We start from the raw sequence: 12595 nt of genomic DNA, 5'->3' as shown, positions 1-12595 counted from the left end.
CCCCTCGCAGGAGAGGCCAGCCCTCTCTGAGGCGAGCGCGCCGTCCTCGCCTGGAAAGGCGGTTCTCCCCTCCCTCCCCGGACGCGCTCTGTCGGCCAACAGGGATGTGGCACCAGGGTCATCTCCCCTCACCTTCACACGCCCTCAGCAGGGCCCAAATGTGGAAGCAGACCTTGCGGGTCTGAGGGGCACGCCCTCGGTTACGTAGCAGGAGGCGGCAGCTGTGCCTTCAGCTGGGCTTCTGGGCCTCGGAAGTCGAGTGCTTTTTTGGTCTCAGTATGTCAAGTCACTTCCCTTTGGTAAAATTGCTTTCTCAGGAACCATTAAATTAAATAGGAGCATGTTTGTCTAATAATTGTTTTCCACCCTACTTACTTCCAAAAATGAGTCAAAAAACTTACAATCCAGCCTGAGCGAGAGCAAGTTCTTGTTGCTACAAAAAATAGAAAAATTAGCCAGACATGGTGGTGTGTACCTGCAGTCCCAGCTACTTGGGAGACTGAGGCAGGAGGATCGCTTACGCCCAGGAATTTGAGGTTGTATCCTAGGCAACAGAGACTCTGTCTTAAAAAAAAAAGGGTTTGATAAAATATAGATCAAGAAAAATTCAAAGATCATGAACTTCTTCCTATCCACACATTCACAAATGATGCATGAACTGCTACTCTGTAGCTCTCCATGGTCTAGAGCCCCTGCCCTCAAAGGTCCTTGCAAGACAAAAATCAGAAATCAAAGAGCAAAGGGAAAGGAAGTGAGTCTCTCTAGTGGTGGTGGTAGGAGGGTCTTTAAAAGAGAATTGGCCCTGTGCTTCCTGGCAGCCAGGGCAAAGAGGGAAACCTGTGCTGCTCTCATGCACTCTGGGACAGCCACAGAGAGCAAACCAGCCCAGAGGAGAGAGGAGAGATTATCTTCCCTGTTTAGTTCCAAGAAAGGTTGGTATGGGCATCTATGTGGAAGTAGCTTGGGCAGTATGCTCAAGGTCATTGATACGCAGGGCTGCTCCCATGGAGCTTCTGTGGCTCCAGGAGCAGGGTGCTGTCAGGGCTGCAAGGAATAAAAGAGCCTGTCTTAGTCCATTTTCTGCAACTATAACAGAATACCACAGACTGGGTAATTTCTAAAGAAAAGAGATTTATTTAACTCTTGGTTCTTGGCATGGGAAATCCAACAGCACAGCACAGGCAGCAAGCAAGGGTCATTCCGTGGTGGAAGATGGAAAGCAGACGCGAGTATCATAGAGAGAGAGGGGATCTGGCTGAACTCAACCTTTTTATCAGGAACCCACTCAGTGGATGACAGCATGAATCCATTCATGAGGGCAGAGCCCTCGGGACCTGGCCATCTCTTAAAGGCCCCAGCTTTTACTATTGTTACTATGGCAGTTAAATTTCAACATGAGTTTTGGTGCATTCAAACTGTGGCAGAACCCAAATATGTTACTTCTTCTACCAGGTAGCCACAGCAAGGCGACACCCTCACTCTGCGGAGTAATGTTAGTTACTGCAGTGGCAGCGTGGGAGGGCCAGCTCTTGCCACTTCCTGCCCAGATACCCTCAAGACAGACTAAAAAGGATGTTGTATCGTTGGTGCAGAGCAGAGTTTGGGGCATCCAGGCCTAGCTCTGGGTGGGGCCCTGGAGGGGCCACTTCTGGGGCTGTGCTGCATGGGTGACCTGGGAGAGGGGGCAACGTGGAGGGGCCGAGGCCAGGCCTCTGACACGTGCCCAGAGGCCGGCTGTGCCATGCCAAGCAGTCTTGGGCATGTGGCCCTATCTGGGTTCTGCAGCTCACACTTCCCAGCTGTGGGGACCGAGGCACAGTGAGGACGCTGGTTTGCACACGCCAAGTGGCGTCTGTCTTGCTCCAGAGCCTGGTCTCCTTCCCCTGCATCGTGGACTGAGCGCTTTGGGGTGGGGGGGCTGCCAGGAGCCCTGGGGACACAGGTCGCGGCCAGGCTCGGGCCTGAGTGAAGAGGGGTGTCTCCAGTGCTCACGAGCCCTCCCCCTGCAGAAGGTGGGCTGTGATGGGGTGATCGGCTCCAGCAAGCAGGAGGACAAGTGTGGCGTGTGCGGAGGGGACAACAGTCACTGCAAAGTGGTCAAGGGCACGTTCACGCGCTCACCCAAGAAGCACGGTGAGTGAGCCCTCGCCCGGGACTGAGTGTCTGCAGCTCCTCGTGCCCAGGCTGGGTTGGGCCCGCTCATCGTCGCGGCTGTCTGGGTTCATGACTGTTCTCGCTGGGGATGGGGGCCAAGGATGAGGTAGAGGGAGAACCCTAAGTCAGGGCAGAAGAGAGTGGGGGCCCCACAGGGCAGGGCAGAGAATGCCAGGATGTAAGGGTGCCCAGGTTGGGCCTTTGGAATCTTTGTTGGAGGTCAGGAGCCCCCAGCCCTCCAGGGACACCCAGCTGGCCTGTCTGTCCCCAGCTCTCTCCTACCCCAGCTGGCTGTCAGTAGGGCTTCACTGGCCTGTCAGTGCAGCCTGAAGCCTGGGCACACAGAAGGTCTGTCCCTGCAGGCGGGGCTGCGGAACGTGGGGTCCCCAGCGAGGTAGGCTCTGGGAAAACGGCCCTCTGGGCAGCTGCAGCAGCCAGCGGCACCTCTGTGGGCCTGGCTGTCCTGCCTCTGAAATGGGGAGAAGCCACTTGATTTGCCTCTTTTAGAAGAGGGCTGGGGGGCAAATGAGCAGGAAGCCCCCGAGTCAGGTGCTCAGCAGGCCTCGCCACAGCCCACGGGAGTGCGCGTCTCTAGTCTGCAGGTCTCTAGTCTGGACAGGCCGGACGCTTGCTGAGAGCCCCTCCCAGGTGTGGCGTCTTAGCTGGGTGCTGGGCGATCCGAGGGCCAGCGCTCCCACCTGGGTTCCCAGTGGAGGAGGCCGAGGGGGCACCTAGGGTCGAATGTGGGCAGAGGGCCAGGGCAGGAGGCAGCACCGGCCCCGCTGTGCCCACCCAGACGCGGCCAGCGGCTCTCCTGGCAGCCTCTGTCTGGTGGGCGCGCAGAGCCAGGAACCCCGGGCGTGGGGAGTGCCGCAGTGGCACCGCCTTCTCGGGCGAGGCCCTGCTTTCCTGTCTGGGTTCGAGAGGCCTCGTCCCTTCTCATCAGCTTTGTCTTCCCACATCCAAACGAAGGTCACATCAAGATGTTTGAAATCCCCACGGGAGCCAGACACCTGCTCATCCAGGAGGTAGACACCACCAGCCACCATCTGGGTGAGTCTCAGAGCTGGACAACTCGGTGTCCGTGACACCTGGCCCTTCCGGGACGGGCAGAGTGCAGGGCTCAGAGCCTGGCTTGTGCGGCTGGAACCTGAGCCGGGGCAACGCCCCCGCCACCTGTGCCTTGGCCTGCAGCCTTGCTAGGGGTCTTCTCCCTGCGGAGAGGCCAGAGAGCTCCACTGGCAGCGGCTGTGGAGGGATGTGTGTGTGAGGAAGGCCAGCAGGCTCCAGGGTGACTTTCGGTCCCCTGGTCTGCAGGTCAAGGTGGGTAGGCCCCGGCCCTCTGGGAGGCGGGCAGGCTCTGTGCGCAGCAGGCACGCCCACACCAAGGCCAGCCAGAGGATGGGCTCACACCATGTACTGGCATGTTTTCAACTAGTTTACTTTTAAATTCAAGAGATTCCACCTAAAATAGGTACCTCTTAAAAATTTGGATAGTCTAACACCTCTGGGTGCCTCTTCCCAGCTACCCGGGGCCTCTCTCAGGGGCTCCACCTAGCCTAGGCTCCTGTCCAAAGGTGCTGGGGACCACTGGGGTTCCTGGACAAGTCCCTTCACCCAACCCCAGCTCCGCCCTCGTCCCTGTCCCCAGGCTGGACTGCGTCCGGGGCTCCGGAGCCGCTGCGGTCCAGAGCCCGTGGCAGCAAGCGCAAACACTGCCCTGTTAATACTCGCTCTCCTCTCTCGCTTATTTTAAGAGGAATCTTTGTGTTGCTACCTTAAATGCAAATCCAGCACTTTAGGTAGAAGGTAAACATAAAAGGTAATTCCCAAACAAAAAGACACCTCTGTCCCAAAGCTGATTCCTGCCAAGGTCTCTGGGGCAGAAGCCCCTCCTCGGAGGGGCGAGTGCCAGGGAGAAGGCGGGCCCACCAGCACCAACCAAGGCTTCTCCATGCTGTGGACAGTTACGTGGGACTTCCTCACTCGTGCCCTGTCTGTGGCCCCAAAGTCACCCAGAAGCCCCAGAAGCCACCTTCCACGCTGCAGGAAGTATGTGCTCCTGACCAGCCAGAGTCCTGCCTCCAGGATGGTCTGCAGAGGCCCAGGGGCCTGAGGCCCCAGCCAGGCCAAGCCTCTTCGTGGAGTCGGGGGAGTGGAGCTGCTGGGACCTCCGCCAGGCCCCAGTCACCGATGGGGTGGGGAGATCCTGCTGTCTAGGGACATGGGCTTGCCCCTCATGTCCAGCAGAGTCCTGTGCCGGTGGAGACCCTCCCTCCATGCTGCCTGGTGGCCACCGGCTCCCACTGAGGAGTCGGAGGAGGGGCCTGGGCAGCTGCTTCAGAGGAGGCCCTGCCTCCAAGGCCTGGGGGTGCCGATCCAGAAGAAGGTACTCAGGCAGGAAAACGGTGTGCGTGGAGGGCGGTCCAGTCCCGCAGGGCCTCGAAGGGCACGTTGGCTCCCAGAGCGATCTGGGTGTCAGTGGCACAGACGGACCCTGGCAGAGAGCAGCTGGGGAGATGAGGGGCTGCTGTCCAGACACCCCCCGCCACACCAGCGTGCCCTGCGGGCCTGCCCCAGCCAACCTGGGCCCTGCCCCGGGGTGACGGCGGCCGCGGGCTCCCCTTCCCTTCTCAGCCGTCAAGAGCCTGGAGACAGGCAAGTCCATCTTAAACGAGAACGACATGGATGCCACTTCTAAATCTTTCATCGCCATGGGCGTGGAATGGGAGTACAGGGACGAGGACGGCCGGGAGACGCTGCAGACCATGGGCCCCCTCCACGGCTCCATCACCGTCCTGGTGAGCAGAGGCCTCCTTGCCGCCCGGGCAGCGGGCGTGGGCCCCGGGCAGGGCAGGCAGCCTGGAGCCCCACGCCTCCTGTGCTCCGGGCTGCGCTCTGCTGGGCTGCTTTGGCCTGCCCTTTGCACCCAAGGTCTCCAATGCAGTGTCACAGCCACAAAGGGACATGGGCCCATAAGTCGGGGCTCTGGGCCCGACATGACCCACAGGCAACCTTGGGCATACTCTCTCCTCTAAGGCTTCGGTGCCCCTCTCTGAACGACATTTGCAGCTACCATCCGCCATGCTCATTCACGTGTGCTGTCACACCGAAACCCTGCGACACCCTTGGGGTGGGGAGTGGGCCCAGGAAGCCAGACACCAGCGCCAGGTCACACCGGACATGTCTCTGACTGGGACCACACCTCACATCTCCTGGTTCCAGGACCACAGGCTGCTCCTGGTTGTGGGGATTACTGAGGGGGCTGGATTTTCAAATCACTTCTTAAAATTTAATTTTAATTGCATAAATTATAGGTTTTATTTGTCAAAAAGTCTAAACACACAGGTAAGCTTCTGGTGCCCTGGAGCCTTTCCCCTAAGGTGAGCACGCCAGGGGTGGGTTCAGCCAGCCAGCCCTGTGCCTCACACGTGGGCGCACCTGCAAACAGGTGCGGTGCTAGCCAGGAGAGCTGTGTCCACCCTGTGCCGCCCTGCTTGTTTGATGTTAATGAATCAAAAATATATATTAAGTAAAGTGTCTTTAAACAGAATCCCACATAAAACAAGGTTGCACAGGTCAGTTACAAAGTTGTGACCAGAGGGTTGCAGGGACCTAGCCCCGTGTCCCCTGGCGTATGGTTCAGTGTCCCTGGACTCGGTGCCCCAGGAGATCTGGCAGAGCATGGCTGCCGTGAACAGCAGGATAAGCATATGCACTGGGGCTGACCTCCTGCATGGGCCGAGGGGGAAGGGAGGAGAGCCAGGCGGGCACTCACAGTCGTCCCGGGCGGGCACAGGTCATCCCAGAAGGAGATGCCAGGATCTCACTGACGTACAAATACATGATCCACGAGGACTCACTCAATGTCGATGACAACAATGTCCTTGAAGAAGACTCTGTGGTCTACGAGTGGGCCCTGAAGAAGTGGTCTCCCTGCTCCAAGCCCTGCGGCGGAGGTGAGGGGCTTCTCAGAGTTGGGGCCCTGAGTGGCACGAGGGTGGCAACGAGGAGCTGGGGGCACCCCTGGGGCAGGGCCTAGCGCGAGTGGAGCGTGGGCCGGGCCGGCGGCCCCGAGGAGGTCTGCCTTCTGGCGAGGGGCTTCCAGAGTAGACGGTGCCTGCTGACTGCTGGGCCTCAGGCCAGAGTGAGCCTGGGCATGGGCCAAGGTGAGAAGACTGGGCCTGGGCCTGGGCCTGGGGGGCTCGGCAGGGACCTTCGCCCAGGTGGACCAGGGCCTAGCCAGGCTAGGAGGGGCCAGCGGGCGGGCAGGAGGGCGGGTGCTGGGGCATCAGGCCAAAGGCGGCACGAGACCATGCTGGCATGGCCTGCCTCGGCGTGGAGGGCCGGCCTGCCTGGCGGGAGGTTGGCCTGTGGGCGGGTCCCACCATGTCACCGGCAGGACAGGGCACAGGCAAGGCATGGGCAGTGCTGGGGACACCTCTGGGAGCCTCCTCCCTCTGTTCATTCAGAAAAGCCTTGTAGACCTTCCTGGGGCAGGGCTGGGCACAGAGGGGTCCCATCGGCCCTGGACCTCAGACAGCCCACATTTGGGTGGGACATGGGACATACAGAGGGACAGGATGCTGTGGTCTGTCCAAGGTGCTCACTGCCCCTGGCGGCGGACAAGATAGGAGGCAGGTGGCCAGGACACACCCACCTTTTGCTGTGCCTCTGCGTCCTGCCAGGACTTCATCGGCACATCCTGCTGATTCTCCCTCCTGCGTGTCTCTCAGACCTGCCTGCTATTCCCACCTTCCCAGTCACCCCCTGGTCCCGCAGCTTCCTCCCGACTGGTGTGTCCAGTCTTGCCCAGAGAGTGACCTTGGGGGACACATCAGACCATGTCCATTCCTGGTGTCATAGTCTTCAGCTGCTCCCTCTGCTCTTGGGATAAAAGACAAAGTTCCCCTCAGCCTCCGTGGTCCGTGGAACTTGCTGGCGGCTCCTGGAGCACTGGCACCCCTGTCCCGTGCCCCTAGGCCCTGACCACACTGGCCTTGGGTACTTTTCCTGGGTATGCCTGCCCCCCTCTGCACAGGCCTCCCCACTAAATCAGCACCCCCTTCCTCTGCTTCCTGGGATGCGCCCCGATGCCCGGGATGGCCGGCTTTGCCTCGTCCTGTTGTCTGGCCCCCCAGGCTGGGGGTTCGCTGCTGCGCCACCCTTTTCCTCTTGGGCTCTGCCATTCCTCCGGGTGCTGCCCAGTGCACTGCAGGGTGTGGTGCAGCACCTCTCCCCCCGTTGTGACAACCCCAGATGCCCTAGACACCGCCCCACTGGGGGAACGGCCCCGTTGAGAACTGCTGCACCACGAGTGTGGTGGCAGAACACACGGGCCGTGCGCCAGTGTCGGCCAGCTCCCGGCTCGGGTGGCCCCCAGGCCCCGCGCACGCTGAGTCGCGATGGAGAGGAGATGCGGCCTCCACTCTGGCCAGGATCCGGTGAAGGGACCACGGGAGGGTCCAGGAAAGGGACGGGTGGGGAGAAGGTGGCCTCTCTCTGCACCGTCTGGCCTCCTCCCAGGGTTCCTCCCAGCACCCCCACTGGGCTTGGGGCCCTGTCCCGTCAGGGGTGGGGAAGAGAATGGGGCCGAGAATGCTGCTGGAGCCCACCCCTCCATGTCCCCTTGGGGGGCTGTGCTGCCCTATAGAGCCCCCTCCAGCTTTCTGTCTTTAGGGTCCCAGTTCACTAAGTATGGCTGCCGCCGGAGGCTGGATCACAAGATGGTGCACCGAGGCTTCTGTGCCGCCCTTGCAAAGCCCAAAGCCATCCGCCGGGCATGCAACCCACAGGAGTGCTCCCAGCCTGTGTGAGTGCCCCTGGCCACTAGATGGGGAGAGGCCAGAAGCTACCAGGGGCTCCCACAGAGGGAGGCATGGGATCTGAACTTCTGGGCATGGCGTTGCCCAAGGCATGGGACGGGGTCTTTCTCACCATGCTTCCTGGGGTCTAAGATGCCACAGGATGGAAGGCACACCCCAGCTTCGGACCTACTAACCTAAAGCAGTGGTGTACCTCTTAGAAATGACAACAAATGGTGATGCCCAGTTGGGGAAACTGAGGCTTAGAGGGCCCAGGGCTGGCTCCCAGTCCTGTGGTAATGTCTCCTAAGCAGGGCTTTGATGTCAGGCCTGGGGCTTGGCCAGCTGCACTTCTGGGCCCAGGTTCCTTTTGCAGGGCGCTGAGACAGGAAGATGGTCAGTAACTAGGCAGACGGGGGCCGTGCAGGACAGGGTGCCAAGAGTCCACACTGCTCTGGAGCTTTGCCAGAGGATTCGTGGTGTTGGCAGGTCAGGACAGGTGGCAGGGTCAGGGCCCTGAAAAGGCAGGCAAAGCTCCTGAAGCTTGTGTCCTCCACAGCCACTGGCTCCACCAGGGGTCTCCCAGTGGGGGACATGCATGAGATTCGTCCTCAGTAGGACCTTGGGCAACTGAGCCTTGTGCAGCACTGCACGGCTGGCAGCTTTGTAAGAACAGGAAAATGTGTGCCAGGGAGCAGAGGAGGCTGCCTTCTCTCTGTTCTCACTGTCCAGCTGGGCTGCAGGGACTGGTGCTGGAGTTCAGCTGGGCTGGCTCTCCGGGGACTACAGGGGCCTAACTACTTGCCACTCTGCCCTGGCAGGTGGGTCACGGGCGAGTGGGAGCCGTGCAGTCAGAGCTGCGGGCGGACAGGCATGCAGGTGCGCTCTGTGCGCTGTGTTCAGCTGATGCACAACAACACCACCCGCTCCGTGCACACCAAGCACTGCAACGACGCCCGGCCTGAGAGCCGCCGGGCCTGCAACCGTGAGCTCTGCCCAGGTTGGTGGCGGGCCGGGCCCTGGTCCCAGGTAAGCCGTCCCCCTGGCTCCATACCCTTGGCCCCAAACTGAGTTTGGGTGGGACCGAGGTGGCCAGGGCATTCCACTTTGGCACATGGGCCTGGACACAAGTCCTGTCATGGGCCACGTCCCATGGGTCTCAGGGCACAAGTGGCTGCCATGTGGTCGGTGCTTTGCTGAGAGGCCCACTGGAATGTGGTCTGCGCTGCGCAGACGGAGGCCCCGGGGCGCCATGGGGGTCTGGAATCCCAGGAAGCAGGAGCCTGGGCTCCAAGGCACAATGGGCTGTTCAGGGCTCCTGCACGTGAGAGGTCTAGGTCTCATCTCAGAGGCTGGAGGGGCCGTCGAGAAGGCCAGCCCAGCTGGCGGGAGGGAGCTAAGAGGCATGCTGGGAAGAATAAGGAGAGTGGGCTCAAAGGCCAGAGGGACAGCTCAGGGCAGGGGCCAAGCGCCAGCCAAGGCCAGGCCGCCGCTGACATGAGCTGGGACAGCCGGCCCACAGGCCTGGTATGCCAGGGGGCCACACAGGTATTTAGTGTCCATGTGACTCACCTCAGCTGCAGAGGGAAAGCAGGTATTCCCCATAAGTCACACTGTTGGTATGAACTACCTGGGCCAACTGCTATGGCATGACAGGCCTCACGCATGCAAAAGCACTCTTAGCAGACTGAACCTTCCACGGGCTTGATTCCCAGGACCTTCACAGGAGCCGGCCCTAAAAACAGGCCCTTGTAGTGAATACGCAGGGTTTGAGCAACCCAGGTCTGCTGAGTCAACCCTTTCTCCCACACACCGGAAGGACTGGAAAGTTCTCCTTGGGCCCGGCTGGGCACGACTGCTCCTTCTGCCCCTCCCTATCAGCGTGGCAGGGCAGAGAGGGTGCTAGGCTGGTGGGGTCAGTGAGGGCACTGGTGGCAGAGACTTGAGTCTGGGGGTGCTGGGGCCAGAGCCTCCCGGGCTTGGTCAGAGCTTTCCCAGGGGCCCGCACGAGCCTCTGGACACTGCTAACTCAACCACTGGGAGAGACGGACACGTGTGCGTCCTCTTCAGAGCCCAGGAGACTGGGGCATGCCCTGACGGTGGGCTAAGGCAGCCTGTTCCTGCGCTCTGCCCCCACCTGCTCCCATGCCTGGGGCACTGAATGGTGCCTGGTGACTCTCTCCCGCAGTGCTCGGTAACCTGTGGCAATGGCACCCAGGAGAGGCCGGTGCTGTGCCGCACCGCAGATGACAGCTTCGGCATCTGCCAGGAGGAGCGGCCGGAGACAGCGAGGACCTGCAGGCTTGGCCCCTGTCCTGGTAAGCCCTCTGCTCCCTGCCCCAGCGAGCCCAGGGTCCGGGCTGGGGGCGTGGTTCAGGCAGGCTTGGCTCTTCCCCAGAAGTGGCTGGACGCAGTGACCTTGGAGAAGCAGAGCCCTCTGGGCCAGGGCTGGGCCTTTACCTGGTGGGAAGCAGAGGGAGTGGCATGTGCCCTGACCTCTGCAGCCACCTCCCCCTGCCTCGCGGCACTGTGCCCACTCGGCAAGCCCAGAGCGCCAGGTGCCCCTAAAGCACAGCCACCACAACACGCTCTGCCCAGGCTGGGCCAGCCCTTGCCCGCAGCCGCTGCAGCCCTCTCTCCTCCCTCTAGGAAACATGTCCAACCCCTCCAAGAAGAGCTACGTGGTGCAGTGGCTGTCCCGCCCAGACCCCGACTCACCCATGCAGAAGATCTCGTCAAGTAACCGCCCGGTTTATAACTCTGCCTCTGCCCTTCAGTGCATGCCCTGCGCCTTGTGGAGCTTGCCGTGGGCCCCCCTGCTCTCTCTCTATGGAAAGCTCCCCTGACTCGAGCGCCCGTGGGTGTGGATCCGTTCTCTCCCGGGCCTCGGTGCTCGGCGTCTCCAGAGCCGTGCAGGCAGGGCCAGCCTGGCAGAGGCGTGGCCTGGGGCTCTAGCCCCTTGTGTCGGGGCCAGGACCTGTTGGTGACGGCTTGTAAAGGGGCAAAGATCTGTCGTGGTGCTGGAGGGGTCAGAGGCCACAGTGAGAATGTGACCACTTCGCCATGGGGCCGCCCGCCACCGGGCTGAACTGAGGGTAGAGGTGGGGGGACTGGCTGCCCCTTCGCGCCACCCACCAAGGGCGCAGCCGGAGGGGTCCCTGGGGCGTGTGGTTTCACGTCCATGCTGTGCGGGGACCCGAGCCCAGGTTTCCCGCGGTGCCAGGGGTTTCCGGCTGCCACCACCGCTGCTGCTGCCACCCTTTGCTGAGCGTCCTGACTCGTGGAACTGTGGCTGCTTCCACCCGGCCTTTGCGTCCAGCTGACACAGCCCCCGCCCGTCCCTGTGCTCTCAGGGGTCCAGGTCAAACGAAGCAGGCAGGGGTCATGTCCCTGGGGGGAACCTGGGAGTCCCCAGCTTCCATTCTCTGTCCATCAGCCCCGATGGCCTTTCTCATCGTGTGCACAAGACCCGGTCCATAGGTTGAGCGGGAGCAAGATGGGTACGGATGTGCCTCACCTGCCAGTGAGAGCAAATACAGAATTACCTCAATTTTTATTGCTTTTTTGCTTAGAGAAACTACGTAGAAAATGCCTTAAAGTTGAAAGGTAACAGACTTGGCTGCTAACGCCAGCTTCCTAGCGGGTTGTGGTCCAGGTAGGAGGCAAGGGAAGTGTCGGGAGCCGGTGGATCCAGCCACCTTTCGCCAAGTTCAAGGTTTCCGACGGCCTCGCTCCCCTCGCTGAGCGCCCACACATCCTGGGGCTCGGTCCCCGAGGGAGGGAGTCGCGCGTGACCCGCTGGGCCAGCAGCGCCAATGTTGTGTGGGGCCTTACACTGGCCAGCCCTCTGCGTGACCACGCAGCGCGCACCGCCCTCCACGGCCGGCCACAGCACCGCCGGCCTGCGGCTCTGGCCACTGTCATGTACATAGCGGCATGTGCTGCGTCCTGATCCTCACGACTGTTAACTTGCAGCTTTGCCGAGCTGGGCGAGCGCTGGGCAGCCAGGGAGGCGCAGTGCGCCCTGGGCACCGCGCTGTCTGTGTGCACTCTGGTTTATCAGGGACGTTTCATAGTGTTTTGTGTGTGTTTAATGGCGTGTTACATAGGTTCCTTTGTTGTTGCTTTTCCGGTTTTTTTATGAGACAACGTTAGCGTGTGCCAAAGTGACTGTGAAAATGATCTTTTATTCTTACTACTGATGGAAAGACCTCCTGTCATGCATCCCACAAATAAACTCAATAAAATTCCGTGAAACTGGGCGCTTTGCTTGGGTTGGGCAAGCTGATGGCTCATTTCTCTCGCCTGGTGGATGAGGCTGAAGAGCTGTGGGTTGGCTCTGCAGCGGCGGCTGCCTGCTCCTTATTCCAGTAGCTTCGCTGACCCATGCAGGTACTCGGGCCCCCGGCACGTCTCTAAACATGACAACAAACTGGGAAGGCCCTCCGGGTGACTCTGAAGTTGAATGTGGGAGCTGAGCGAGCTCCTGCAGCAGTGGCTGGGTTCTGTCCTCCGAGAAGGTGGTCTGCAAGCAGGAGAAGCCCCCAAGAGGGGTTTCTTCTCATCTTCGGGATCAGAGCCTGTGGAGCAGAACTGCGGGGTCAGTAGTCACCTGCCCTGACTCTGGGCACAGTTCT

The 12595-nt window shown here is 60.9% G+C and overlaps 1 protein-coding gene across 3 annotated transcripts in view; it reads left to right on the top strand.

Moving 5' to 3' along the window:
• The window catches only part of ADAMTS2 (ADAM metallopeptidase with thrombospondin type 1 motif 2), a 216363-nt gene that overhangs the window by 194505 nt on the left and 9263 nt on the right, over nucleotides 1-12595 (top strand). For all 3 annotated transcript variants that reach the window (XM_012789959.3, XM_075993718.1, XM_012789958.3), the window contains 8 exons: nucleotides 2010-2133; nucleotides 3127-3207; nucleotides 4792-4955; nucleotides 5954-6113; nucleotides 7834-7966; nucleotides 8780-8987; nucleotides 10147-10276; nucleotides 10608-10697. In XM_012789959.3, coding sequence (XP_012645413.2) covers nucleotides 2010-2133; nucleotides 3127-3207; nucleotides 4792-4955; nucleotides 5954-6113; nucleotides 7834-7966; nucleotides 8780-8987; nucleotides 10147-10276; nucleotides 10608-10697 — 1090 coding nt within the window. The remainder of the gene's footprint in view (nucleotides 1-2009; nucleotides 2134-3126; nucleotides 3208-4791; nucleotides 4956-5953; nucleotides 6114-7833; nucleotides 7967-8779; nucleotides 8988-10146; nucleotides 10277-10607; nucleotides 10698-12595) is intronic.

The sequence above is a fragment of the Microcebus murinus genome, chromosome 17 (genome assembly GCF_040939455.1).
Source record: "Microcebus murinus isolate Inina chromosome 17, M.murinus_Inina_mat1.0, whole genome shotgun sequence".
NCBI lineage: Eukaryota > Metazoa > Chordata > Mammalia > Primates > Cheirogaleidae > Microcebus > Microcebus murinus.
This window is presented reverse-complemented; position numbering and strand designations above follow the sequence as displayed.